At 32.0% G+C, this 26,153-nt stretch overlaps 7 protein-coding genes across 8 annotated transcripts in view; 1 reads left to right on the top strand and 6 right to left on the bottom strand.

Annotated features, from left to right (window-relative positions):
- LOC108903773 overlaps nt 1-26,153 on the top strand; it is a 56,439-nt gene that overhangs the window by 5,797 nt on the left and 24,489 nt on the right. The gene's annotated exons all lie outside the window — the stretch shown is intronic.
- On the bottom strand, nt 1,373-4,430 carry LOC108903813 (E-selectin-like). Its single transcript, XM_018706115.1, has 4 exons — nt 4,332-4,430; nt 3,993-4,075; nt 3,622-3,730; nt 1,373-1,756 (listed from the first exon to the last, which is right to left on the bottom strand). The coding sequence occupies exons 1-4, from the start codon at nt 4,417-4,419 to the stop codon at nt 1,512-1,514; spliced, it is 525 nt and encodes a 174-aa protein (XP_018561631.1). The 5' UTR covers nt 4,420-4,430; the 3' UTR covers nt 1,373-1,511.
- Nucleotides 5,737-7,910, bottom strand: LOC108903810 (perlucin). The gene is made up of 4 exons (XM_018706112.1): nt 7,775-7,910; nt 6,942-7,024; nt 6,566-6,674; nt 5,737-6,127 (listed from the first exon to the last, which is right to left on the bottom strand). Exons 1-4 carry the CDS (start codon nt 7,881-7,883, stop codon nt 5,856-5,858), a joined length of 573 nt encoding a protein of 190 aa, XP_018561628.1. The 5' UTR covers nt 7,884-7,910; the 3' UTR covers nt 5,737-5,855.
- On the bottom strand, nt 11,768-14,028 carry LOC108903809 (perlucin-like). Of its 2 annotated transcripts, XM_018706111.2 has the most exons (5): nt 13,893-14,028; nt 13,071-13,153; nt 12,695-12,803; nt 12,018-12,321; nt 11,768-11,860 (listed from the first exon to the last, which is right to left on the bottom strand). In XM_018706111.2, exons 1-4 carry the CDS (start codon nt 13,999-14,001, stop codon nt 12,044-12,046), a joined length of 579 nt encoding a protein of 192 aa, XP_018561627.1. In that variant the 5' UTR covers nt 14,002-14,028; the 3' UTR covers nt 11,768-11,860; nt 12,018-12,043. The 2 variants fall into 2 exon arrangements, with proteins under 2 accessions (XP_018561627.1, XP_023310150.1); XM_023454382.1 differs by lacking the exon at nt 11,768-11,860 and having other exon boundaries at nt 11,925-12,321.
- LOC108903814 (perlucin-like) lies at nt 15,925-16,689 on the bottom strand. Its single transcript, XM_018706116.1, has 2 exons — nt 16,585-16,689; nt 15,925-16,223 (listed from the first exon to the last, which is right to left on the bottom strand). The coding sequence occupies exons 1-2, from the start codon at nt 16,649-16,651 to the stop codon at nt 15,967-15,969; spliced, it is 324 nt and encodes a 107-aa protein (XP_018561632.1). The 5' UTR covers nt 16,652-16,689; the 3' UTR covers nt 15,925-15,966.
- LOC108903811 (perlucin-like) lies at nt 18,501-20,659 on the bottom strand. Its single transcript, XM_018706113.1, has 4 exons — nt 20,510-20,659; nt 19,743-19,834; nt 19,120-19,228; nt 18,501-18,929 (listed from the first exon to the last, which is right to left on the bottom strand). Exons 1-4 carry the CDS (start codon nt 20,616-20,618, stop codon nt 18,673-18,675), a joined length of 567 nt encoding a protein of 188 aa, XP_018561629.1. The 5' UTR covers nt 20,619-20,659; the 3' UTR covers nt 18,501-18,672.
- On the bottom strand, nt 21,561-23,854 carry LOC108903812 (perlucin-like). Its single transcript, XM_018706114.1, has 4 exons — nt 23,702-23,854; nt 23,260-23,351; nt 22,793-22,901; nt 21,561-22,136 (listed from the first exon to the last, which is right to left on the bottom strand). The coding sequence occupies exons 1-4, from the start codon at nt 23,808-23,810 to the stop codon at nt 21,883-21,885; spliced, it is 564 nt and encodes a 187-aa protein (XP_018561630.1). The 5' UTR covers nt 23,811-23,854; the 3' UTR covers nt 21,561-21,882.

Raw genomic sequence — 26,153 nt, 5'->3', positions numbered from 1 at the left:
ATTATTCACCAATGACCAATGCCAAGCATGTTTGTTTGTGCAGCGTCAAAATCATCGCCTGCGTAAAACATCAGATCATCATTCATCGGTTTAACTTCAACTATCAGTTGAATAAATTACACGCGAATTTTTTTGTTTTTCGCTAATAAAAAAAAATTTAACACCAATCGAAAAAAGTTAAATGAGAAAGTTATAGCTATTAAAAAAAACCTATCGATTCATATTTTTAAATTGCTATATTACTTTTCGAGATGTATCGAAAAAACCGTCAAAAATCGACTTTTTTTGTTTTTGGCTGTATCTCTTGCAAATCAAGGTTTTGAATCTTTTCGTTTTTTGACTTTTACGACTTTTTTAGGTTAACTTCGCTGATTATGCCCCACAGAAAAAATATACTATTCTTAGAATTTTTTTGGACTACTATTTCTATGAAAGATAAGCTAAAACAGACTTACCGAAACCAAGAAAACAACGCAATCAATTATTCTTGAAATCTCGAAGTTTAAAGTTCTAAAAGTCAGTTTCACACTTAAACAATCCGTTTTGTTCTATGCTATGCTATGCTATAATTGTGTTCATTCGTTACTTTTCTATATTTTCGAGATTTTCACTTACTTATTATATTTTTTGAATTATTTTATTACGAATATCCTAAGATTTCGTAGTTTCACTTCAAGAAGTCTGCTGTTAAGACAATCCCACAAAAATGTGTCCAGAGGACTGAAACCAGGACTATTTGCTGGCCACTGAATATCGACAGATCCCCTGACCTAAGCAACCTATGGAATTATAAATAAATTAAGTAAACAAGTAAAATGTACTGTTTTTATGTACAGACGAACGAAATAAATACATATTCCATGGTTTTGAAATGCTTAGGTAGAAATTTATAATATCCAGATTAAGGTACCGCCGGATTTTTATAATTAAACATTCTTCCGATAATTACCAGTACCTCCTCCTCTTTCGCAATCCGCAGTCAGCGAAAAATTGCGCAACGAATGCAAATCCAGTTGATTCAATTAACCCAAATAGATCGCTATCTATAATTTACTCGACAAAGATTCAATTGCAGGATATTGTAGCTTAATACATACTTAGGAGACTATTGTTCTGGGTACGGAATGATCCATACCTACGTACGTTTCTGTCAAAGCCGATTTCCAAATTTAAATTTAAATCTAGGCGGTTTACGTAAGCTACCACTTGTGAGCGAAAGTTTGTATGCTTTCAATTTTTCCTACAACCAAATTTTGTCAGTTGAGAAGTAAGGTAACACCACAAGCACGCAACCAGGGTGTAAGCTGGCGCACCCTTTCGCTCAGGACTTTTATTTTGCTTGTAATACATTTATTTTAAATTAACAGAAGGATTATACGACATAGGCATTTAGTATCAATTACATTGAGCGAGGTATCATAGCATTAAAATCAGAATATACATAAAAGTTTGGCACAAGACAAGGTATATTTTTAAGTTGTCAAATGTGGGCTCTGTGGTCCGACAACGTGTCAATCTAAACTCTTGGTGTTCCGTGTTTCACAAATGACATGCCGTGCGTCGTTACATTTGGCGTCAGCCCACACAAGAGCTTTACTAGTTTTGATATAGTTTACGTCTATGCAGCTCTTATTTGTGTTATAAGGAGCTGTGGCCCAGCTAGGGTGCACTACTGGTTTTCCGGTGGAAAGCCAAACCCAGTGGTTTTCCGGTAGGAGTGTACCCGATGTCCAAAACCCATATCGTCCGGTCCCAACTGAAAGTGTGTAATAAAAAAAATAAAATAGTTTTCCTTGCCCCTTTACATTTCGAACTAAACTAGTCACAAAAATTAAAGTATAAAAAAAAATATTTTTAATTTTAGATGATTTTTTAAAATGACATAACTTTGCAAAAAATGGTCGTAGATCAATAAAAAAACAACTAAATTGAAGCCTGAAGTCTCTAGTCTCAGAATTTGAAAGTCAAAACTTTTTATCGTTAACCACCTTTAAGAAATCATAAAAAATCCAGCGGGAAAAAATTTTCAAAATTTTTGCTTCGCTTTCCAAAAGGTCCATCGACTTCAACAATTTTTTTTTTGGCAATTCCACCTGTCAGCTCTTTCAATTTGATTCATCCTCTTTAAATTAAGCTGTTTAAAAGCTTTGTACGATGATTTGCCGTCACGTTATCGTCGTTCAAAGCAATAATAACATTTTTTTAGCTTTAATAATGAATTACTCGAAAACTAATGACAGTATAGAAAATCTAATAATCCAGGCGATAGGGTCCATCCCCAGTGAGGCGAAAATAAAGTAAAAGCTCCCAATTCTTCCGGATAGCATGGATTTTTCTGAAAATCTGCATACAAGATCTTCTGACCCCCGCTTCAAAAGTTATATTGTCTAGATGTGTGTTTTTTTCTATTTGGGGGTGAAAACTACCTTTGCACGAAAAAAAAGTTGGATAAAGTTCCTTTCATGTTTTTTTATATAATTTATGAAATTTAATTTCTTTTCAACCATTAAAAACGATCCTTCCATGGCCAAAAAAAATAGAAAAAAAAGTTTTTAACAGTATAAAATATTCTTTTCGTGCATTCACAATGTATTGCATTTCATTTGTTGTTCAATAGAAACTTACGACTCATTACAAAGTTGGAACCCTTAAAAACAACCCCTTATAATAAAATAAAATATTATTGAAAGCTTGAGATGTTTTAATGGTATGCACATGTTGCAATTATAAACATTTTATTGGTTTTCAAATGATTTACGATATATTGCAACTTTTCAGCCACCCAAAAATTCCTTATGGAAGACTACCCCCCATTAAAAAACCCTACCCCTTATAGAAAAATTTCCTAAAAATTATAAATAATAATTTTTTTTAATTTTACTGAATTTATTCTTATTTTTTTATTAAATTAATATCAAATAATTTTTTTTTTATATAGATACATTATAAATGGATACGAGTGTGTATGTACAGTGCTTTCGAAAAGTAACGAATAAATTCATTATTTTTTAAATTGAGAAGTTTTCGAAAAAATCCCATGTTGATTTTGTTTTTAAAAAAGGCACTTTTTGACATACGACCCATATTTGAGACGTCATCGTTGTTCTAGATATGACGTCATCGGCAATTTTTTTAAATAGCAATCCCCAATTTTGACCATGCCATTTGAAAGAGCGTGTCATTCTACATACACAGATCATGAACAATTATGGTGTTACATAACAAAAATTTCAAGAAAATAATGTTTGAAAATTTTAAAATTTAATTTTCACAATACTGAAAATGATAATGATTATGTAAAAATCGACTAAATTAAATGTTCAAATTGTGCTGCCGGAGAGTAGCCAAGACGATTAATAAATTCTTTTTGGACATTTTAAATCTTCTAAATTAACCGGTCTAGTAACGTATACTTTGCTTTTTAAGTATTGTGTTATGTTTGAAAACTAGATACATTTTAGAGAACTAAAAAGTGTGATTATTTTATAAAGCAAGAAATAGTTTGCTAAAACATTATTCTTGGTTGTCATTTCTTAGATTGTTTTTTTAACGCATCTCATCATTTCAATCGTTTTAATTTTACTAATTAAAACAGTACTAAATTAATTGTAAGTTACTTACTGAAGTTAACGAGAGTATCAAATAAGAAGGTGTTTTCCTCTGGCGTCTCTATACTCAACAACTCCATATTGTGGTAGTTGCAGTATTGAATAGCTTGGAAAATATTGCCCTGTAACATAATTGAATTCTAAAAACAACATTTTTAATAATAGTACACGACATCTTAGGCGATACTGCGATATTTTTACATTCAATTTTTTCAGTTTAGGTAGTACCAACTAGTTTTAAGTGCAGGAAAAACCAAAAAATATTTTAACTCCTAAGAAAAAGTGAAAATTTCAAGCTGAAACTGATGAAATTATTCCTAGTACTGCATAAAAACAATTATTACCAAGAAAATAGATACATGGTGATTTATTTCAATCAATTACCTTATAAACAATCCCAAAATAATATTGTTTATTATTTTTGACATCAGTCTCCAATGGCACATAGACCCCCAGCTCAGTATCATCTGTAGAACAAATGAAATAAACACACGAATAATTTAATTTATAAACATTAATTTGAAAGAAAAAACTGTAGTCGAAAAAAAATTGAACTGAAGATGATTTTTAATTATGATTCTTGTAAAAGGTGTAAAAGTAAGTATATTTAAATTGAACTGGATGAAAATTTGAACGAGTTTTTTCCTTACATCTTACATAGAGTGTATATATTTTCTTGCACAAACAGTGGGGGTTAATATTTTTTATTTAAATAGGACTTACTGCTAACAGGCTTTCCAGACGTATCGTTAAAGATAATAAAACACAATACACAATGAATAATAAATTTTAGCATGTTTGCTTCAGACATTTATAAAACTACTAAAACCTATCATAGCGTTTCCAATCAAAAAACGCCACGAGCACGTGGGTGTATCTTGCAAGGTTTTATCTCGTACAGGGTGAACGGAATGAAAATAAAAGAAATGTAAAAAGTGTTAATGCTACTGTCGTTGCTTACAGTGAAGCTGATTAGACCGTTTTTGCATCTACTTCCTACAGGTGTTATGTACAAACTAGTGTTCAATTCTGGCGTACCATATTGCTTTGGATGCTCTCTAAGGTGAACAAAATGAACACTTCTTATAGGACACTGTGTAATATAGAATAGAACACGTTAAACAAGAACAGCAGTGTCAGATGTACATCTAAAACAAGTCAAGCAACTTCAATGAAAACGCTTCTGTTTATTTAAGTATAGGACCGCAGAATTTCAACCTCTGGATTTTTTCTTTAATGCTGGCGTTTTATAGACAAGTCACTTTGAGTAAGACAAGGACTCATTTAATTTTTCGAAGTGAAAGATCACGATCACGATATTGAACAGATTTTTAAAAATTTCCAAAATCGTCAAATATTGAATTTCTTTTTTTAAAAATGTTCTCGTTATTTTATCATTTTCTAAGTCGTAAAAAGTTTCGATTCTGAAAATTTCAAATCGATATTTTAATTTCTAAAGGTCACTCATAATTATTTTAACTTACGAAGTAGTGTTAAGTACCTAAAATGTTTTCGAGCGACCTTTAAACATAAATATCAACAAACTAATATTTTTTTTTATTGAATTTGATGAACGAAAGAATAGAAATAAATCACGAGACACTTAAAAAATTTCTCGAGGCAAAATTTACTACCGCACTGTACCAAGTATTCCCGAACTGTTTTACGTTAAAAAGGTACTCTTGTTTCAAATCGTTATCTTTAACGGTTTCTGAGAAAATCGCTCTTGAATTAATCCCACTTTGGTCAATTTCATAGTAATTTAAACAAAAAAAAATTTTTTGTTTAAATTTAATCTAATTTTAATAAAAAAATAATATTAAAAAATTAAATAAATAAAAATTAATCCTTTAAATGGGAAAGAGAGGAAAGGAAAATTATTATTATTATTATTTTTTGTTTAAATTACTTGGCAGCTAATTATGAGACACCCTGTATTTTCATAAGAGACACGAAAAAACAATAATCGTTTTTTTTTGGGCTACCCTAATGTATAGTACCCGAAATACCACCGTATTTTAAAAAAGTAATTATTTTTGGTCAAAAATAAACACCGAAAACTATTTCGGCTAAGAAATGTTTGGATTATCAAAGATCAAAGGTTCATAAACACAATAAAAAAGGAAAGTAGTGTCAGAAAAAATTTATTTGACATTTTAGTAATAAACAAACACATGTAGGTAATAAACTTAAATAACGCGTAGGAAGTCATTACTTAAATCCTTCTTGGCTTTATTTTTTTGTATACTAGGAACTTTTTTCAGCTAGACAGTTAGCCTGTGACGATTCACAAATAACAAATTTCGGACCATTACAGTCATGATCATTCCACATCATAGACTGTTTCGCGTCGGAATAATCGTAGATTACTTCTAAGCATTTCTCATTGCCTCCCGCGTTGTTTGGTTCATTAGGTGCCCAATTAGTGTATATGATGGGCTTTCCTGTGGCCAACCAAACCCAGTGGTCGGTTGGTAAGATAGTACCCGATGTCCAAAAGTGGTACTCCCCAGCACCAACTAGAAAAATATTTTTATGAGTGTCTGTAGGACGTAACTTAAGTGAGGGTGTAATTTTTGAACACGAATCAGAAATTCTTTTTTTTGATCAAATAAAATCGAGTTATGTTTAAATTTAAGCAAAATCCGATCCTGTTCCGAATGCTCACGAAGTTGCCGCTCAGTTAAAATGCCGTACTGCCGCCTCTGAAAAGCGGCTACTGCTATTTGATGTCACACCTGGTATGATATGACGGGCTGGTAAAGGCATAGAACAACAAATTGATACATTTTTATTTTAGTTTTCTATTTATCGTTTCCGAGTCAGTATTACTACCTTCAATATATAGTAAAAAATAATTTAGCTGACCGTCAATGTCTTTGTTTTAACTTTAAACTCAAATTATATACTTCAGAAACAGAAAGTTTCTATTTCGAATCAATAAGAAAAAGGCTTACGGAATGGTTTCAGCTGTTTCCTCAGAAAGTTATTCTCTTCCACACTTTCGACACTCAAAGGTCTCATCCCATGGTAGTGACAGTACTGTATTGCTTGGAAAAAGTTGCCCTAAAATAGAGGATAGAAAAAAAATAGTTTCAATGTGAAGGGCTTGCTTTTTGCCGTTTATTCCGTCACCCCATAATTTTCTTGCTTGTGAAAATACTGGACACTTGTAAAAAATTTGGTATACACTTTTCTTACAGGTAATTCAGCTATATGTTTGTATAATTTCCCGGTTTTTTAGTTATCACAGAAAACGGCAAAAACTGAAAATCTCGCTGATGCTAGGGCCATTACAATTTAATGAATTTCTTTATTATATATTAATCATACCTCATATATAACTCCAAAGTAGTAGTATTTGTTGCCAAATTTTTCCAAAGCTATATTTGGCAAGGTATCTTCCAGTGACAACGCTGTGGAAAAACAAAATTATTTCACAACACAAAATGGAAGAATTTAAAAATATATCACATTCTTTCAAGTATGTCTGAAGTTGTATTTGCAGATGTAGTGATGTGGATGTAGTGATGTAGATGTAGTGACTGAAAAGCACTCCAATGAAAACCCCAACATTTCTACACCACTGACTTAGTGAAAAATCGACCAGTTCATTCGATTTGTAATTGTGTTTCAAAGAAACGAGATATCTACCTTTTTCTTCGAAAAAAACGAGTCATTCCCTATTCATTACTTTTTAAATTTAATATTAGCTCACCACAGATAAATCGAATAAAAAAATCATTGCCGTAGAAATTTTTAATTATCTGATGAATAGCGTGGGGAACATAGCTCACAAAAAGCTTACGAAACCGATTTTTTTTTGTACTTTTGTTGGTTACGCCGTAATTAAAAAGAAATCATAAACAAAATATTTCTATGCATCTCTTTGTGAGGGGAACAGTTTTAGAGATATTTTAAATTTGTTTAAATATGTGGCAAGCATATTTTAAATTAAATTAAAATTTAGAAGTGAACGAATCGTTTTTCAAAAATAAAATCAATAATATATTTATAAAATTGAAAAGAGTTACAGAAAACTAACTAATCAAGAAATTCTTAACTAAGGTCAATACACTACTTTGAAATTACCGTTAAAATTTACGTTTTCAGCCAAACGCAATAAACTTAACAGTAGGGTATTAAATACATACGTTAAAACTTACCTTCATAATCGACAGTCTTATTGATGGACTTGGCAGCTTTACCACTAATTAAAATAGCGGAAATGATGTGCAGCGCAATAATATGCCCAACGGTCGTGCTTGTCAACATTTTGGTGTAACACTATGGAGATACGTACGAGACGATCTAAATTTATAATTCGTTTTGCAGGTACTTCAACCGCAAAAACAAGATAACCCGAGNGAAGAATTTAAAAATATATCACATTCTTTCAAGTATGTCTGAAGTTGTATTTGCAGATGTAGTGATGTGGATGTAGTGATGTAGATGTAGTGACTGAAAAGCACTCCAATGAAAACCCCAACATTTCTACACCACTGACTTAGTGAAAAATCGACCAGTTCATTCGATTTGTAATTGTGTTTCAAAGAAACGAGATATCTACCTTTTTCTTCGAAAAAAACGAGTCATTCCCTATTCATTACTTTTTAAATTTAATATTAGCTCACCACAGATAAATCGAATAAAAAAATCATTGGCGTAGAAATTTTTAATTTTCTGATGAATAGCGTGGGGAACATAGCTCACAAAAAGCTTACGAAACCGATTTTTTTTTGTACTTTTGTTGGTTACGCCGTAATTAAAAAGAAATCATAAACAAAATATTTCTATGCATCTCTTTGTGAGGGGAACAGTTTTAGAGATATTTTAAATTTGTTTAAATATGTGGCAAGCATATTTTAAATTAAATTAAAATTTAGAAGTGAACGAATCGTTTTTCAAAAATAAAATCAATAATATATTTATAAAATTGAAAAGAGTTACAGAAAACTAACTAATCAAGAAATTCTTCACTAAGGTCAATACACTACTTTGAAATTACCGTTAAAATTTACGTTTTCAGCCAAACGCAATAAACTTAACAGTAGGGTATTAAATACATACGTTAAAACTTACCTTCATAATCGACAGTCTTATTGATGGACTTGGCAGCTTTACCACTAATTAAAATAGCGGAAATGATGTGCAGCGCAATAATATGCCCAACGGTCGTGCTTGTCAACATTTTGGTGTAACACTATGGAGATACGTACGAGACGATCTAAATTTATAATTCGTTTTGCAGGTACTTCAACCGCAAAAACAAGATAACCCGAGGAGATTTTAATCGTAAAATGTAATTGGCATATCTGAATATGCTTGCGTACCGGGTTTTGCAGAAGCAGGCTTCTTATACAAAGAAAGAATAGAGAAATCAAAGTCGATAACTGGAAAAAAGGTCAAAACCTGCGACAGCATCAGACGTATTAAAATTGGAGCATTAGCATTAAACAATTACCGTTTTCCTCAAACTCTAGTCGCGATCAGAATATTGTTATTAAATAAATTATTTTCGTTTCCAATTGTCTAGGTTTCGTTTTTTTTCCCACTGAAGATTGCAATCTACGTCACTAATGTGAAAGAACAACAATGGAAATATTAAGCTATTCAATAAAATAACATATTTTTCATCTTAATCTTCGTAGGTATTTGTTTACTTACTAGTTATTTGTATTATTGGGAAAGGTAAGTGGCTAAGAATAGGGAGATAACTTTGTTATGTTTCAGTCAAATTAAAAACACAATGACGATTATTATCAAGTTATTTACGTATTACAAGACGAATTATGGAATTGTGGACATGTGATAAATAGATAGATTTATTTTAGATAGATTTATTTAGTTCAGATGCAATATACATCATGCTCAAAAATGATACAGGAATACAGTTTTCCCTTGGAAAACGCATCCTCTACGATTTGCTACGCGACAGTATTTTTTAACGCTTATAAATAAAAAATGCAGTTTCTACGCATGCGCTACAAATAGTGTCAATTAGTGATATATTTGACGTCCAGGGTTTCACAAATAACATATTTTGGAAGAGCACACACGTGATCGTTCGTTGTTTACTTACTCCATGAATTTAGTTTCGTTAACTTCTCCTCAAAAACTTTTCTCTTTTAAAAATTAAGAAATGTTCTTGGATGATTAGGTATTTTTAATAAATATACCTCACAAATTTCTATGGAAACCGAAATAAATACATTTTAAAATTTAAAGGCCGTAATATGTATGGGAATAACACAGACAATATAGCTTCGCTCCAGACCGCTACTGGAATAGGACAACAGTTTTAAATTTCCGTATTGCCGATACAGCAGTACACCACCAGCAGAATTTTAGGAAGAACCAAATGCAGCGGCCCGCATTCCAACGTGTATCCCAGCATCGTATAAACAACAGTTTGGCAATGTTGTCACGCGTACTTACGGATTTATTTTGTACACTTTTTTATCAATGCCTGTTTTTAGCGTTACTGTATTTACTTAAATATAGGTATTGATAAAAATGTTTTAAAGAATGAACGAATAGATACTTATGACTTAGACGATCGGATATTCTTCAGCGGTTATTTAATCATAATTTCGTTAATTAGCTACTGTTTTCATTTTCTCATATGTATTTTTAAAGGAAGGGTCGTTTCTGTCATTTTTGTCTGATTGTGTGCGATAGAGATAGAGTGATTTTGTTGTCATAGAGGGATTCTCTCTCTCTCTCTCTCTTTGTCTCCAGGAATGTCTGGGGCTTCCCCAGCATCTTCAGGACACCTAGGGAGGGAGCATGGGGTAGAGTTCAGTAATAAATTTTTTAAACATAAGTGTGTTATCGTACCATATTGGAAGTCGACGCACAAACCTAAAAGCTTAATTGCAAGTTTAGAATTCCCCTATTCCAANTATGGAAAAATGGTATCTTATAAGAAGATGTGTCATGCCAAATTTAGCTTAAATAGCCTTCTTCATTTAGAAGTTATTTAAAAAATTCGATTTTTTTTTTAATCTTTAACGTCCTATATTTCGAAAATGAAGCGTTTCTGGAAAAAAAATTATACTTGATCTTTTTCTTATTTTTTTATGAGGAATATCTCCTTAAAGTTTGTCGACTTAATCCTGAAACACCCTGTATATCAAATTCTTTGCGATATTTTAAATGTCTGTAGAAATGTCAGAGACTAAAATTTTAAAATTATGTTTGGAGCATCTGGATCATAAGAAAACGATTTACGGAAAGGCTTCAGTTTTTCCCACAAAAAATTGTTCTCTTCTACGCTTTCAAGTAAATCATCAAATAACGTATCGCTATGAATAAAATAAATTTCGTGCATTGTTCTTTAATGTGCTATGACAATTTAATACTTATTTGTTTATCCTACCTCGTAAATTGCTCCGAAATAGTAGTATTTATTTCCATTTTTTTCTTAAGGTATAAGTATTTGGCAAAGTATACTTTATTGAATCCTTGTACAACTATATGGACAATTAAAATTATTGTCTTTTAAACTTATGAATTGTTAAAACTTATCGACAGTCTTATTAATGCAACTGGCACTATTGACACTGTACGAAAATATAAAAATAATGTAATTTTATGATTTGTCCAACTGTCTTTCTTGCAAGCATTTTGGTGAAACACTATGAGCATACGAGTGGGACCGCCTAAATTTATAGCTGGTAACCGGTATTGCTGGTAGGTACAGCAAACTGTAAAGCCGAGATGTCCCAAAGGAAATTTAAATTCTCGTATCATTAAACTAGACACAAAAAATCAGTTGTTTTGCAGATACAGTATTTCCAAGATACGCAAATAAAAGTCAATAACTTCTGATGTTGTACGATTAGATTCCTTAAATGTAAGATCTTTAAATATGATAAAATGTTTTTTCAAACTCCAAAATTAACTCGGAGAAACTGAAATGAGTATGTTTTAATATTATGGATTGTTGAATTTTAAGGAGAAATATATGGTCTGGGTAGAAGCCAGCTGAATTTAATCAATTTAATATCATTTCAGTAACATACAGTATAGAAAAACCACCGTACTTTAAAAAAGTAATTATATTCGGTCAAAAATAAACACCGAAAACTATTTCGGCTAAGAAATGTTTGGAGTATCAAAGATCAAAGGTTCATAAACACAATAAAAAAGGAAAGTAGTGGCAGAAAAATTTATTTGACATTTTAGTAATAAACAAACACATGTAGGTAATAAACTTAAATAACGCGTAGGAAGTCATTACTTAAATCCTTCTTGGNGAAATGTTTGGAGTATCAAAGATCAAAGGTTCATAAACACAATAAAAAAGGAAAGTAGTGGCAGAAAAATTTATTTGACATTTTAGTAATAAACAAACACATGTAGGTAATAAACTTAAATAACGCGTAGGAAGTCATTACTTAAATCCTTCTTGGCTTTGTTTTTTTTGTATACTAGGAACTTTTTTCAGCTACACAGTTAGCCTGTGACGATTCACAAATAACATATTTCGGACCATTACAGTCATGATCATTCCACATCATATCCATTTCACGTTTCTTGTCGGAATACTGGTAGATTGCTTCTAAGCATTTCTCAATGTTTGCCCAGTTGTTTGGTTCATTAGGTAACCAATGTGTGTATACAATGGGCTTTCCTGTGGCCAACCAAACCCAGTGGTCGTTTGGTAAGATAGTACCCGATGTCCAAAAGTTGTACTTCTCAGCACCAACTAGAAAAATATTTTTATGAGTGTCTGTAGGAAGTAACTTAAGTGAGGGTGTAACACGAATCAGAAATTCTCTTTTTTAATCAAATAATGTAGAGTTATGTTTAAATTTAAGCAGAATACGATCCTGTTCCGAATGCTTACGAAGTTGTTGCTCAGTTAAAATGCACTACTGCCGCCTCTGAAAAGCGGCTACTGCCATTTGATGTCACACCTGGTATGATATGACGGAATGGTACAGGCATAGAACAACAAATTGATACATTTTTATAAATAATTTAGGTGACCTTCAATGTCTCTCTTTTAACTTTAAACTCAAATTATATACTTCAGAAACAGAAAGTTTCTATTTCGAATTAATAAGAAAAAGGCTTACGGAATCGTTTCAGCTGCCTGATCAGAAAGTTAGTCTCTTCCACACTTTCGATACTCAAAGGTCTCATCCCATGGTAGTGACAGTACTGTATTGCTTGGAAAAAGTTGCCCTAAAATAGAGGATAGAAAAAAAATAGTTTCAATGTGAAGGGCTTGCTTTTTGCCGTTTATTCCGTCACCCCATAATTTTCTTGCTTGTGAAAATACTGGACACTTGTAAAAAATTTGGTATACACTTTTCTTACAGGTAATTCAGCTATATGTTTGTATAATTTCCCGGTTTTTTAGTTATCACAGAAAACGGCAAAAACTGAAAATCTCGCTGATGCTAGGGCCATTACAATTTAATGAATTTCTTTATTATATATTAATCATACCTCATATATAACTCCAAAATAGTAGTATTTGTTGCCAAATTTTTCCAAAGCTATATTCGGCAAGGTATCTTCTAGTGACGACTCTGTGGAAAAACTAAATTATTTCACAACACAAAATGGAAGAATTTAAAAATATATCACATTCTTTCAAGTATGTCTGAAGTTGTATTTGCAGATGTAGTGATGTGGATGTAGTGATGTAGATGTAGTGACTGAAAAGCACTCCAATGAAAACCCCAACATTTCTACACCACTGACTTAGTGAAAAATCGACCAGTTCATTCGATTTGTAACTGTGTTTCAAAAAAACGAGATATCTACCTTTTTCTTCGAAAAAAACGAGTTATTCTCTATTTACTACTTTTTAAATTTAATATTAGCTCACCACAGATAAATCGAATAAAAAAATCATTGCCGTAGAAATTTTTAATTATCTGATGAATAGCGTGGGGAACTCAGCTCACAAAAAGCTTACGAAACCGATTTTTTTTGGACTTTCGTTGGTTACGCCGTAATTAAAAAGAAATCGTAAACAAAATATTCCTATGCATCTCTTTGTGAGTGGAACAGTTTTGGAGATATTTTAAATTTCGTTTAAATATGTGGCAAGCATATTTTAAATTAAATTAAAATTTAGAAGTGAACGAATCGTTTTTCAAGAATAAAATCAATAATATAATTATAAAATTGAAAAGAGTTACAGAAAACTAACTAATCAAGAAATTCTTCACTACTTTGAAATTACCGTTAAAATTTACGTTTTCATCCAAACGCAATAAACTTAAAAGTAGGTATTAAAAACATAGGTACGTTAAAACTTACCTTTATAATCGAGAGTCTTATTGACGGACTTGGCAGCATTACCGCTAATTAAAAAAACGGAAATGATGTACAGCGCAATAATATGCCCAACGGTCGTGCTTATCAACATTTTGGTGTAACACTATAGAGATACGAACGAGACGAGCTTAATTTATAATTCGTTTTGCACGTACTTGAACCGCGTAAACAAGATAACCCGAGGAGATTTTAATAAAACATAAATAAAATGTGATTCGCGTATCTGAATATGCTTGCGTACCGGGTTTTGCAGAAGCAGGCTTCTTAGACAAAGAAATAATAGAGAAATCAAAGTCGATAACTGGAAAAAAGGTAAAACACCTACGACAGCATCAGACGTATTAAGATTGGAGCATTAGCATTAAACAATTACCGTTTTCCTCAAACTCTAGTCGCGATCAGAATATTGTTATTAATTAAATTATTTTCGTTTCCAATTGTCTAGGTTTCGTTTTTTCTCCCACTGAAGATTGCAATCTACGTCACTAATGTGAAAGAACAACAATGGAAATATTAAGCTATTCAATAAAATAACATATTTTTCATCTTAATCTTCGTAGGTATTTGTTTACATACTAGTTATTTATATTATTGGGAAAGGTAAGTGGCTAGGAATAGGGAGATAACTTTGTTATGTTTCAGTCAAACTAAAAACACAATGACGATTATTATCAAGTTATTTACGTATTACAAGTCGAACTATGGAATTGTGGACATGTGATAAATAGGAATACAGTTTTCCCTTGAAAAACATCCTCTACGATTTACTTCGCGACAGTATTTTTTAACACTTATAAATAAAAAATACAGTTTCTGCGCATGTGCTACAAATAGTGTCAATTAGTGATATATTTGACGTCCAGGGTTTCACAAATAACATATTTTGGAAGAGCACACACGTGATGGTTCGTTGTTTATTTACTCCATGAATGAATCGTTAACTTTTCCTCAAAAACTTTTCTCTTTTAAAAATTAAGAAATGTTCTTGGGTGATTAGGTTTTTTTTTAATAAATATACCTCACACATTTCTATGGAAACCGAAATAAATACATTTTAAAATTTAAAGGCATAATATGTATGGTAATAACGCAGACAATATACCTTCGCTCCAGACCTCTAATAGGACAACAGTTTTAAATTTCCGTATTGCCGATACAGCAGTACACCACCAGCAGAATTTTAGGAAGAATCAAATGCAGCGGCCCGCATTCCAACGTGTATCCCAGCATCGTATAAACAACAGTTTGGCAATGTTGTCACGCGTACTTACGGATTTATTTTGTACACTTTTTTATCAATGCCTATTTTTAGCGTTACTGTATTTACTTAAATATAGGTATTGATAAAAATGTTTTAAAGAATGAACGAATAGATACTTATGTCTTAGACGATCGGATATTCTTCAGCGGTTATTTAATCATAATTTCGTTAATTAGCTACTATTTTCATTTTTTCATATGTATTTTTAAAGGAAGGTTCGTTTCTGTCATTTTTGTCTGATTGTGTGCGAAAGTGGCAGTGTTATAGTGTGCGATAGAAATAGAGTGATTTTGTTGTAATAGAGGGTCTCTCTCTCTCTCTGTTGTCTCCAGGAGTCTCTGGGGCTTCCCCAGCATCTTAAGACATCTAGGGAGGGAGCATGGGGTAGAGCTACATTTTTGCACAACCTGTATAATGCAATTTTTTAAACTTAAGTGTGTTATCGTACCAAATTGGAAGTCGACGCACAAATCTAAAAACTTAATTGCAAGTTTTTGAATTCTCCTATTCCAATGTGTTCACCTATATAAGATTATTTTATCTGCTCTTCTTTATCTTTATCTATCTTCTGTTCTTTGAAATAATCACATTTTGCATTATTTGTTAAATTGATATTAATCATAACCATATACCTAATAAGGGATTGTTATTTTTGTAAATTTTATGTCATTTTGAATAGAAAAGCAACGTATCGAAATTGTTTTTATTTCGTACTATTTACTTAACAAACAAATAGTTAGAAATACATAGATAGAAAAGAAAAATAGACAGAAAAAATAGATACTAGGAATATCTTCAGCTTGAAATACAATTAGCCTGTAACGATTCACAAATAACATATTTTGGAGCGGTACAAACGTGATCATTCCACATCATAGCCTTGTTAGTGTGAGTATATCTGATTTCTAAACATTTCTCGTTGTTCCCCGCGTTGTCTGGTTGATTAGGGTACCAATTAGCGTATATGATGGGCCTTCCCGTGGCCAACCAAACCCAGTGGTCGTCTGGTAAGGTGGTACCAGATGTCCAGAAGCGGTAATCGCCAGCACCAACTAAAATGACATCGACATAAATAAATTTAGAAATTAATTTGCTAATCCTTAGTCCAGAGTAAATAATGTACGGAAATACGTAGATAACAGGTTTAATATACAAATATTGCAATGAAATCTGCATTCATATAGGTATTAATATTACATTCTTCCGTGAAACATTTCAAGGCATGCAATTTAAATCGCTGCTATACGAGCAAGTATTTTTTACTGTAATCTCTCTTGAGAGTGGCAAAATAGAAGTGTTCTATCAAATTCTTTGCGATATTTTAAATGTCTGTAGAGATACCTTTCTCGTATTTTAAAACTAGATTTGGATCATCCGGGTACAAATTTATTGTATAACAAGGAAATGACTTACGGAAAGGTTTCAGTTTTTCCCACAAAAAATTGTTCTCTTCTGCGTTTTCAATGCTCAAAAGCGCCATTCCATGATAGTGACAGTATTGTATCGCTTGGAAAAAATTGCCCTGAAGTAAGAGGTAAGTGAATTGTAAATAACGTATCGCTATGAATAAAATATCGTGCATTGTGGGGTGTTTATGATTTTAATATTTGATATATGCGATAGAAGGCAATGTTCTTTAATGTAATACTACAATTTAATACTTATTTATGACTTATTTTAGAAATGAGAAGAAAAGTCCGATTTCTCACAATCCTTTTATTTTCTTGACATAGACTACCGGTTTGGAGGTCAAACTTTTTCACCTCATCTTCAGGTCCTACAAGGCTTGAGCTTATCATATATAGTGTTCAATTTACAATATAACCTACTTATTAATAGAAACTATTCCAACTTTAAAATACATAGCCATCTAAGAAATCTTAGAAGATTTATCATGAAAGATATACAGGCTGTTACAAATTCGCTTCTCACTACAGGGATCTCGAAAACCGTAAGAGATACAAACTAGCACACTGAAGATGAATGTTTCGAGACAAAACGTCTGAATCTGGTTCGGGCTGAGGCAGTACAGTATTGGGGGTCACGAAGGCTAGCAAAAAATGTAATAAAATTTCTAGGGTCGTATTTAAAAAAATGAAATGATGATGGTCCTGGAGAGACGAAACGTTACATATAAAAATTGATTTTGCCATTCGATAGAGGGCAAAAAGTTGCCACGAGAAAGTGTTTTTCTTTTTTCAAAACCACCTCAAACAAGGCTGAAATGAAACAAAAACGGTTTTCCCAAATTTCGTTTTTTTTTCAAATATTTCGAAAACTAATCATGTTAGCCTTGAGTTTTTAGAGGTATAATGTTGGTCCCCTGATTACGCAACTTTGCCCCCATTTAAACTACTTCGTACCTCTTACCGTTTCCGAGCCTGTATATACATTATATTGTAAATTAAAGACTGTCTATGATAAGCTGAAGCCGTGTAAAACCTGAAGATGAGGTGGAAAAGTTTGACCTCGAAACCGGCAGTCTATGTTAAAAAAATAAAAGGATTGTGAGAAATCGGACTTTTCTTCTTATTTCTAAAATAAGTTATAATGGAAAACCCACATTTATCAATTTCGAACTTAATACTTATTTGTTTATCATACCTCGTAAACTGCTCCAAAATAGTAGTATTTATTTCCAAATTTTTCTAAAGGTATATTCGGCAAAGTATCCTTTAGTGAATCCTTATACAACTCTAGGAGCAATTAAAATTTTGTTATACAATAATTGTTAATGTTTCAATTTTAAACTTAAAAACTTACCGTTATAATCGACAGTCTTATTAATGCAACTGGCACTATTACCACTGAACGAAAATAAAAAAATAATGTACCATTTTATGATTTGTCCAACTGTCTTTCTTGCAAGCATTTTGGTGAAACACTACAAGCATTCGAGTGGGATCGTCTTATTTTATAGCTGGCAACCCGTTTTGCTGGTAGGTACAGCAAACTGTAAAGCCAATATGTCCCAAAGGAAATTTAAATTCTCGTATCATTAAACTAGACACAAAAAATCAGTATTTCCAAACGCATACGCAAAAAAAATCAAGTCAATAACTTCTGATGACCTCATACGATAGATTCCTTAACTGTAAGATCTTTAAATAACATACATGTTCTTTCAAACTCCAAAATTAACTCGGAGAAAGTAAAATGAATATGTTTTCATATTGTGGATTGTTGAAGGGTCTGGGTAGAAGTCAACTCAATTTAATCAATTTAACATCATTTCAATTACATGTATAGTACCCGAAAAAACACCGTACTTTAAAAAAGTAATTATTTTTTATCAAAAATAAACACCAAAACACAATAAAAAAGGCAAGTAGTAGTAAAAAAAATTTATTTGACATTTTAGTAATGAACAAACACATGTAGGTAATAAACTTAAACAACGCGTAGGAAGTTCTTACAATAAAATTTGTAGTGGGTGTAAATCAGTCATTACTTGAATTAAATCCTTCTTGGCTTTAATTTTTTTGTATACTAGGTACTTTTTCAGCTCGAAACACAGCTTGCCTGGGAGGATTCACAAATAACATGTTTCGGAACAGTACAGACGTGATCATTCCACATCATAGTCTTACTTGCGGGGACATATCTCACTTCTAAGCATTTCTCGTTGTTTCCCGCGTTGTCGGGTTGAGTAGGGAACCAATTAGCGTATATGATGGGCCTTCCCGTGGCCAACCAAACCCAGTGAGCGTCTGATAAGGTGGTACCCGATGTCCAAAAGTGGTACTCCCCAGCACCAACTAGAAAAATATTTGTATGTGTGTAACTCAAGTGAGGGTGTCGAATTGTAGAAATTTAAGCAGAATGCCATCCTTTTCCGCAGGGTGACGGAGGCTAGCCTCCTCTGTTCATTCTGTCTTTAAAATGTAATCCCAAAACTATTTCAGAAACAGAGAGTTTCTATTTCGAATTAATAAGAAAAAGGCTTACGGAATGGTTTCAGCTTTTCCCACAAAAAGTTATTCTCTTCCACACTTTCGACACTCAAAGGGTTCATTCCATGATAGTGACAGTATTGCATTGCTTGGAAAAAGTTGCCCTAAAATAAAAAACAAATTATTTATCAAATTACGCACGATGTCTTATTTTGACACTTTTTTAAAGGATTTTTCCTATTTTCCGAAGATATAGAAAAAACATTTGTTTCAATGTCTAGAGCTTGATTTTCAAGGAAAGTTGATTCGACGAAAGGACAAAAGGTTTTTTTTTATTTTTGCCGTTGATTCTGGCGCTCCATAATTTTTTGTTTGGGAAAATATTTGACTAATAAATAATTTTTTTTAGATTTTTTAATATGACAGAAAATAGCAAAATAGAATCAAGGATATCGACACGCGGTTTTCGCTATTACACTTTTTTTTTAAATATATAAGCCACTTTTTTTGTTTCTTCTAAAGAAATGAGAAACCAATCCAAAAGTGCGATTATCCTGTACATTATAGTACAATATCTGTCTGTTATATGTATAATAATTGAATATTTAGAATAGAAATAGTATATTATGCTAGGGCCATTACAATATAATAAATACCTTTATTATTTATTATTCATACCTGATATATAGCTCCAAAGTAGTAGTATTTGTTCCCAAATTTTTCCAAAGGTATATTCGGCAAAGTATCCTTTAATGAACCCTTCAATAATTCTGTGGGAAAATAAAATTATTTTATAATACACAGCGGAGAAATTTAAAATGTAGATGTAGATATAGTGATGTAGATGATGTAGATGTAGTGATGTGGATGTAGATGTAGTGATGTAGATGATGTAGATGCAGTGATGTAGATGTAGTGTTATAGTGACTGACTCCAATGAAAACCCCAGCAATTCTACACCACTGACATTTTGAAAAATCGGCGAAGTTCATTTGATGTAATTGTGTTTCAAAGAAACGAAATATCTTCCTTTTTCTTAGAAAAAACGAGTCATTCTCTATTTACTACTTTTTAAATTTAATATTAGCTCACCACAGATAAATCGAATAAAAAAATCATTGCCGTAGGAATTTTTAATTATCCCATAATAGCGTGGGGATCACAAAAAGCTTATGAAGACGATTTTTTTTTCTATTATTATTGGTTACAGCGTAATTTAAAAAAAATCGTGATAAAAATATACCTATGCATATCTTTGTGAGTAGAACAGTTTTGGAGACATTTTAAATTTATTTAAATATGTGACAAGCATATTTTAAATTAAAAAATCAAGAAATTCTTCACTAAGGTCAATACACTACTTTGAAATTACCGTTAAAATTTACAATCCTGCCAAGAGCAATACACTTAAAGAATAGCTATTAAAAAGATAGGTTAAAACTTACCTTTATAATCGACAGTCTTATTAATACAATTGGCAGCTTTACCGCTAATTAAAAACACAGAAATGATATGCAGCGCGATAATCTGCCCAACGGTCTTTCTTGCCAACATTTTGGCGTAACACTAGAGGGATACGAACGAGACGATCTTCATTTATAACTCGTTTTGCTTCAACCGCAAAGCCAAGATAACCCGAGGGGATTTTAAATTCCCGTATCGTAAAATGTAACTCGGGGATTTGAATATGCTTGTTTGCCGGGTTTTACAGATGCAGGCTTTTTTTCTACAAAGAAATAATGATTCGAGGTCGATAACTTGTGATAAACTGGTAAAAGAAATGGTGAATGAAAAAATGGTAAACTGGTGAAAAAAAGGTAAAACACCTACGACAGCATCAGACGTATTAAGATTGGAGCATTAGCATTAAACAATTACCGGTTTCCTCAAACTCCAAAGCCTGCATCAGACAATGCAATTTGTTGCAGCGATAAAATTGCGGGGATTTTGTTGCGGAGATAAAATTGTATGCTTATTATCACACAATGGGACAGAATTGCTGCAATCTGTTTAGTTTGTAGTAGTGTTACCAACTATGCATTGTTTAACATGTAAAATTTCTTGTATGTATCTTGTAAACAATTATTTTTTATTCAAGCAAAACATTGCAATGGATGAAAATTTAAAAGTAAATTGCTATGTAGCTTTTATAGTGGCTTCAACGGTGTTACTAACAACAACCATGATCAACAGCCAACAACGGCTATGTTGGTAATAAACAAATTTTAGTTGTTTCAATTAAATTGCTGCATGATTTTCGAATAAAAATGTTTTCCCACTGTATGTCAATAATGTGAGCCAACTATGGAAATATGTATATTAAGCTACGTACATAAGACAATATTTTTCATCTCAACCTTCATGTTTGTTTAATTTATTATACATACTACTTAATTGCAGGCATTATTTGGAAAGGTAAATGTGTCAAAAAACATGTCTATTAATTGTTATGTAGGTTGACTTTGTTATGTTTCAGACAAATTAAAAATACAACAATTATTATTCAAGTTATTTATTACTAGAAGAATTATGGAATTGTGGACATGTGATAAATAGAGATACGGTTTTCCCTTGAAAAACGCATCCTCTGATTACGGTTTCCTCTTTATGGTTTGCTTTGCGATAATATTCTTTTCATATGCTTATAAATAAAAAATATAGTCCCTATAAAAAATGCAGTATCTATTGGAGATCTAGACACTGTCTAGATCTTTCAGACTTTTTGCATTAAACTTAATACGGTAGTAATGTTTAAACTTAAACCCGGAAATAATATATTTTTATGAGCAAATGTTTGTTGATTAACCCATAAATGTTGTCAAGCGGCACATTTTACGTCCAGGGTTTCACAAATAACATGTTTTGGAAGAGCACACACGTGATCGTTCCATACAAGAGCTTTGTTTGTATGAACGTAAACGGCTTCTATGCAACTTTCATTATTTCCCGAGTTATCTGGTTGATTTGGTGACCAATTGGCGAACAAAACTGGTCTTCCGGTGCTGAGCCAAACCCAGTGGGCGTCTGGTAAGGTGGTTCCCGACGTCCAGAAGTGATACGTTCCCCATCCAACTAAAAGAAGTTAATTAATTTCGTAATTTGGTTTGATGAAACGAGACGAGATTATATTTATATTTATAAACTAAAAATACAGGGTGTACCTTTGCGGGAGTAAACAAAACAGTAACGTGTTTGAATCGTGAACAGTTTAAATTTAACCAGAATGCCATCCTGTTCCGAAGGCTTACGAAGGGCAGCGGTGGTTAGACTCTGCTGTTCAGTTAAAGTGCCGTATAACTTCATTTTTATTTTAGTTTTCAGCTTGGTTTACCAGAAGGTGTTTGTGAAGTTTTTATGGCAATTACACCGTACTTTTGTGTTTTCCTTTTCGAGTTCCTGTGTGATGTTATGGAAAAAGCATGTATAAAACTACAAAAAATTGTTGACATTGTGAGAACATTCTTTTTGTCAGGAGAATTATTCACATCGATAAGTATTGAATGTTTGTAATATTGGTCAAAAATAGGCTCCGCATAAATATGGACCCTATTCAAAGGTACACCCTGTATAAATTAAAATCTCTATTTGGAGATTAAAATGAGATTTCTGTTGTGTCAAAAACGAAATTCTTATATGTGGGCCTTTTTCAAACTTAGCTTCACTTGGACTTGAAAATTACGTAAGTGTAGTAATTCACTTCGTAAAATATAAATTAAAAAAATTCGTACGGAAATGTCTAAATCTTTCGAATAAGAAATCGTTCTCTTCTTTCGTCTCAATGCTCAAAAGCGTCATTCTGTGGTAATTGCAGTACTGTATTGCTTGAAAGTAATTTCCCTGAAATCAGAACAAACAAATCAATAAATAAACTATAACTAATTGTAATAAATTATGTTTATGGATACAAAAATGAAATAGTGACATTTTGTAATGAATTTACAGGATCATCGCGCGAAATCCTTAAATTTAACTGTAACTGTGTTGCTTCTGTCGATATCGAAAAAATAAAATATGAATTTTCACTAGTTCATTACTTTTGTTAAAAAAAACAATTGAGAATCACAATTCAAAGGTAGAACTAGAATATGAACACTCAACTGATTTTTTTAATGAAAAAATTAGTGAATAAATCTTATTTTACTTTCCCATATCTACAGAGATATTAAATTACAATCGAAACTAAAATAAATCGTACCTCATATATTGCTCCAAAGTAGTAATACTTATTTCCAAATTTCTCTAATGGTACATCTGGCAAAGCTTCCCCTATCGAAGCTTTAGCTAGATCTGGAATTAATACGTAACTTTGGTTGTACCCTCATTCGTTTAAATTTTTTTTCAAAGGCATTGGCGCGCCCAAAAGAATGTGAGTGAAGTTAAATTTAAATATGTAGATAAGTATACAAATAATAATCACAAAATTAAATTTATTATAAGTGTGGCTAATTTTCAAATTTTTCTCAAAGAAACAAAAAAGATATAAAAAATTAGCTTTGAAAGTTTCCACGTCACTTAATAGAATAAGAATTTTGTAGATGTTAAAAAATTGCCTTCTTTGTCGTACTCACTGATGTTTTCAATTTTAAAATTCATTTTACGATTAGAATTATTAGTTAAATAAAAATTTAAAAACTTACCTTGATGAATTCCAGTCTTATTAACACAATCGGATGCACAACAGCCAAAGAAAAACACAAATATAACATGCAAGTGAATAATTTTCACTACAGACTTGCCTGCCAACATTTTGGTGAAGAACTAGAGTCATTGAAATCAAGTGAGCTTAATTTATAACTTGTTTTGCAGGTGTATAAACCGCTGAGAAAGATAACACGGGTAATATAAATTCCCTTACCAGTAAATTCTCCTAGATGTTATTTGAATACTGCCGGACGAGGTATTTTACCGACATTCTTTTAAGGGTAAACAAGATGTAAATAAATAATGAATAATATAACACATTCTTCAAAGTTTCAGTGCAATAATTTTTTGTAATATCTGACCATTTTATTTTAGCGAATTTATTTATTGCTTTCATTATTGTTATTAATACCAGCTCCTGTTATGGTATGTCACGTACATTTACCATTACTTCTCGTCTGGGTTCTGTTTCTCACCTAGAAATTCTCAAGAAATATATCTATTTTTTATGCGCTATCAAGCAGGTAGATGTTACAACCAACGAGTCGGCAAGAATACCCTTTCTATGATTCCTAATAAGATTGCACAGTTTTTGAAACTAGAACATCCTGAAACATATACAGGCCATTCATTCCGAAGAACATCGGCAACGTTACTGGATAATACAGGTGTTAATGTATTAGCAATCAAGAGACATGATGGCTGGAAATCAGCAACAATTGCGGAAAGTTATGTTGCTGACAGTTTAAGTAACAAAAATGAAATAGCCATCATGCTGTTTTAATGGTTCAGTCAGATAATATTGAGCCTTCGGTGACTGAAATGGAGCGGTCAAATCATTTTGAGAAAAATGTGATAATTGGTAAACGCGAGGGGAACAATTATCCAGATTTTATAAATGCTACTAAATGTAATAACTGCACAATTACTATAAATATTCATTCATAATAATTAATAAAATGTAATGTTCATCAAATATTTCTATTTGCTTGTTCATAAAATATGCATTTATAACTCGAAATCGCTTTTTTCCCTAGAGAGGTAAGTTACCTCACTTACCTCCCTTGTCCATAGCAACTTCCACTTCTACGGTAAAATGCACTTATCTCCTTAAAAACAATGTATTAATAGTCTATTTACTATAGTGAGCAGATAAAATTCATTTGGTTTTATGTCTACCTCGTGGACATGTTTTCGTATAAATTATATAGAACTACAGCTATAACTGGATATTGATTTATGTAATTAACCACTTGATTCTGTGAATTGTTTTGAAAGTAGTCGAATTGTCACCTGTTGGTTGTCAAATTTAATTAAGTTCTACTTATAGACTGCATATAAGTAGACATAATGACTTAACAAACAGAATTGTCGTTTATTATAATAATAATTACATATAATTAGTGTTTAGTTTACAAAATAGCGGACGGAAACAGACGAAAGTTGTGTAAATGAATTGATTACTTCACTGTTGCATCACCTTACACACTTTGATCACCGTAGTGACAAAAGTTCTCACTGAAGTGGTGTGACAGACATAATGCTTCTTTGCCTCGAATATTAACTTTTTTGTTAGAATACTGTATGGATTTTAGGATACGCAGGTATATTTTCTTTATATTTATTCGAATCTAAACGATTCTTAAATTATCCCTTGTACAATGTAAATCCCTGCATTTTCACATATCTAGATATCGTGCAAACGTAATTTACTTATTTACTTAACGATTACATTGCAACAAATTCAGCGAACTTACTCCATGGATTTAATTCTGTTGACTTCTCCAAAACGTTTCTCTTTTAAAAATTGGGAAATCTTCTTGAGACAAAGTTTCGAAGGAAAAGGTGTATGCAATATTGAAAAGCTATCAGAAAAGACGTTCAAGAAATTTATTTCGTGAAGGTAATAATATGTACAATCTATACATTCAATTATCACACATGGTTCAGCTTTACATCGACCAAGAAGCAAGATTTAAGAACACATCTTACCAATGAGACCTTGACTAGGCAATAATTCAGTAACAAAGTTACAGGCTCGTATAGAACGACTTGACCGGTAGAATTACCACGAGGCATAATACAGAAACACTGCGGAATGCAATCAGGTGAAACTAATGTGAAGGCGAGCTGGTATCTTCGTGATGCTCTTATTATTCGTACAGGGTGTTAAGTTAAACGAGTTGACGGCCTCCGGATATGGTTATAATAAATATGTATAATGCGATATATGTTTAAAGTTGTAAGAAAGATATTTATGGTCTAATTCAATTCGGTTTTTTTTAAGATGTATCTTAAAATACTCTTTTCGCCACTTGACATTTTGACCCAGTTTGGTCACTGCGGTAGCACGAGTTTTTACTGAAGTTGAGTGTATAGTTAAATTTATTTGTTTCCAACGATTTTATAGAAATTGTTTTCCATAACGTTGAGTATGAGATTGCGATG

This window comes from Anoplophora glabripennis, unplaced genomic scaffold (genome assembly GCF_000390285.2).
Source record: "Anoplophora glabripennis isolate ALB-LARVAE unplaced genomic scaffold, Agla_2.0 scaffold134, whole genome shotgun sequence".
Lineage (NCBI taxonomy): Eukaryota > Metazoa > Arthropoda > Insecta > Coleoptera > Cerambycidae > Anoplophora > Anoplophora glabripennis.
The sequence above is the reverse complement of the archived record's forward strand: the minus strand, read 5'-3'. Positions and strand labels throughout refer to the sequence as shown.

Bases quoted from the DNA above. Each gene is read 5' to 3' on its own strand.
- LOC108903813 (XM_018706115.1), bottom strand. From the start codon at position 4,419: ATGTCTGAAGCAAACATGCTAAAATTTATTATTCATTGTGTATTGTGT. The intron at 3,731-3,992 runs GTAATTGATTGA...ATTATGTTACAG, and splicing joins ATTTTGGGATTGTTTATAAG to GGCAATATTTTCCAAGCTAT. The intron at 1,757-3,621 runs GTAAGTAACTTA...ACACACTTTCAG, and splicing joins TGATACTCTCGTTAACTTCA to TTGGGACCGGACGATATGGG.
- LOC108903810 (XM_018706112.1), bottom strand. From the start codon at position 7,883: ATGTTGACAAGCACGACCGTTGGGCATATTATTGCGCTGCACATCATT. The intron at 7,025-7,774 runs GTAAGTTTTAAC...GTTTTTCCACAG, and splicing joins TAAGACTGTCGATTATGAAG to CGTTGTCACTGGAAGATACC. The intron at 6,128-6,565 runs GTAAGCCTTTTT...ATATTTTTCTAG, and splicing joins GAAACAGCTGAAACCATTCC to TTGGTGCTGGGGAGTACCAC.
- LOC108903809 (XM_018706111.2), bottom strand. From the start codon at position 14,001: ATGTTGATAAGCACGACCGTTGGGCATATTATTGCGCTGTACATCATT. The intron at 13,154-13,892 runs GTAAGTTTTAAC...GTTTTTCCACAG, and splicing joins TAAGACTCTCGATTATAAAG to AGTCGTCACTAGAAGATACC. The intron at 12,322-12,694 runs GTAAGCCTTTTT...ATATTTTTCTAG, and splicing joins CAGGCAGCTGAAACGATTCC to TTGGTGCTGAGAAGTACAAC.
- LOC108903814 (XM_018706116.1), bottom strand. From the start codon at position 16,651: ATGGCGCTTTTGAGCATTGAAAACGCAGAAGAGAACAATTTTTTGTGG. The intron at 16,224-16,584 runs GTAAGTCATTTC...ATGTCATTTTAG, and splicing joins GGAAAAACTGAAACCTTTCC to TTGGTGCTGGCGATTACCGC.
- LOC108903811 (XM_018706113.1), bottom strand. From the start codon at position 20,618: ATGTTGGCAAGAAAGACCGTTGGGCAGATTATCGCGCTGCATATCATT. The intron at 19,835-20,509 runs GTAAGTTTTAAC...ATTTTCCCACAG, and splicing joins TAAGACTGTCGATTATAAAG to AATTATTGAAGGGTTCATTA. The intron at 18,930-19,119 runs GTAAGCCTTTTT...ATATTTTTCTAG, and splicing joins GGAAAAGCTGAAACCATTCC to TTGGTGCTGGGGAGTACCAC.
- LOC108903812 (XM_018706114.1), bottom strand. From the start codon at position 23,810: ATGTTGGCAGGCAAGTCTGTAGTGAAAATTATTCACTTGCATGTTATA. The intron at 23,352-23,701 runs GTAAGTTTTTAA...TATTAATTCCAG, and splicing joins TAAGACTGGAATTCATCAAG to ATCTAGCTAAAGCTTCGATA. The intron at 22,137-22,792 runs GTACGAATTTTT...AACTTCTTTTAG, and splicing joins CGAAAGATTTAGACATTTCC to TTGGATGGGGAACGTATCAC.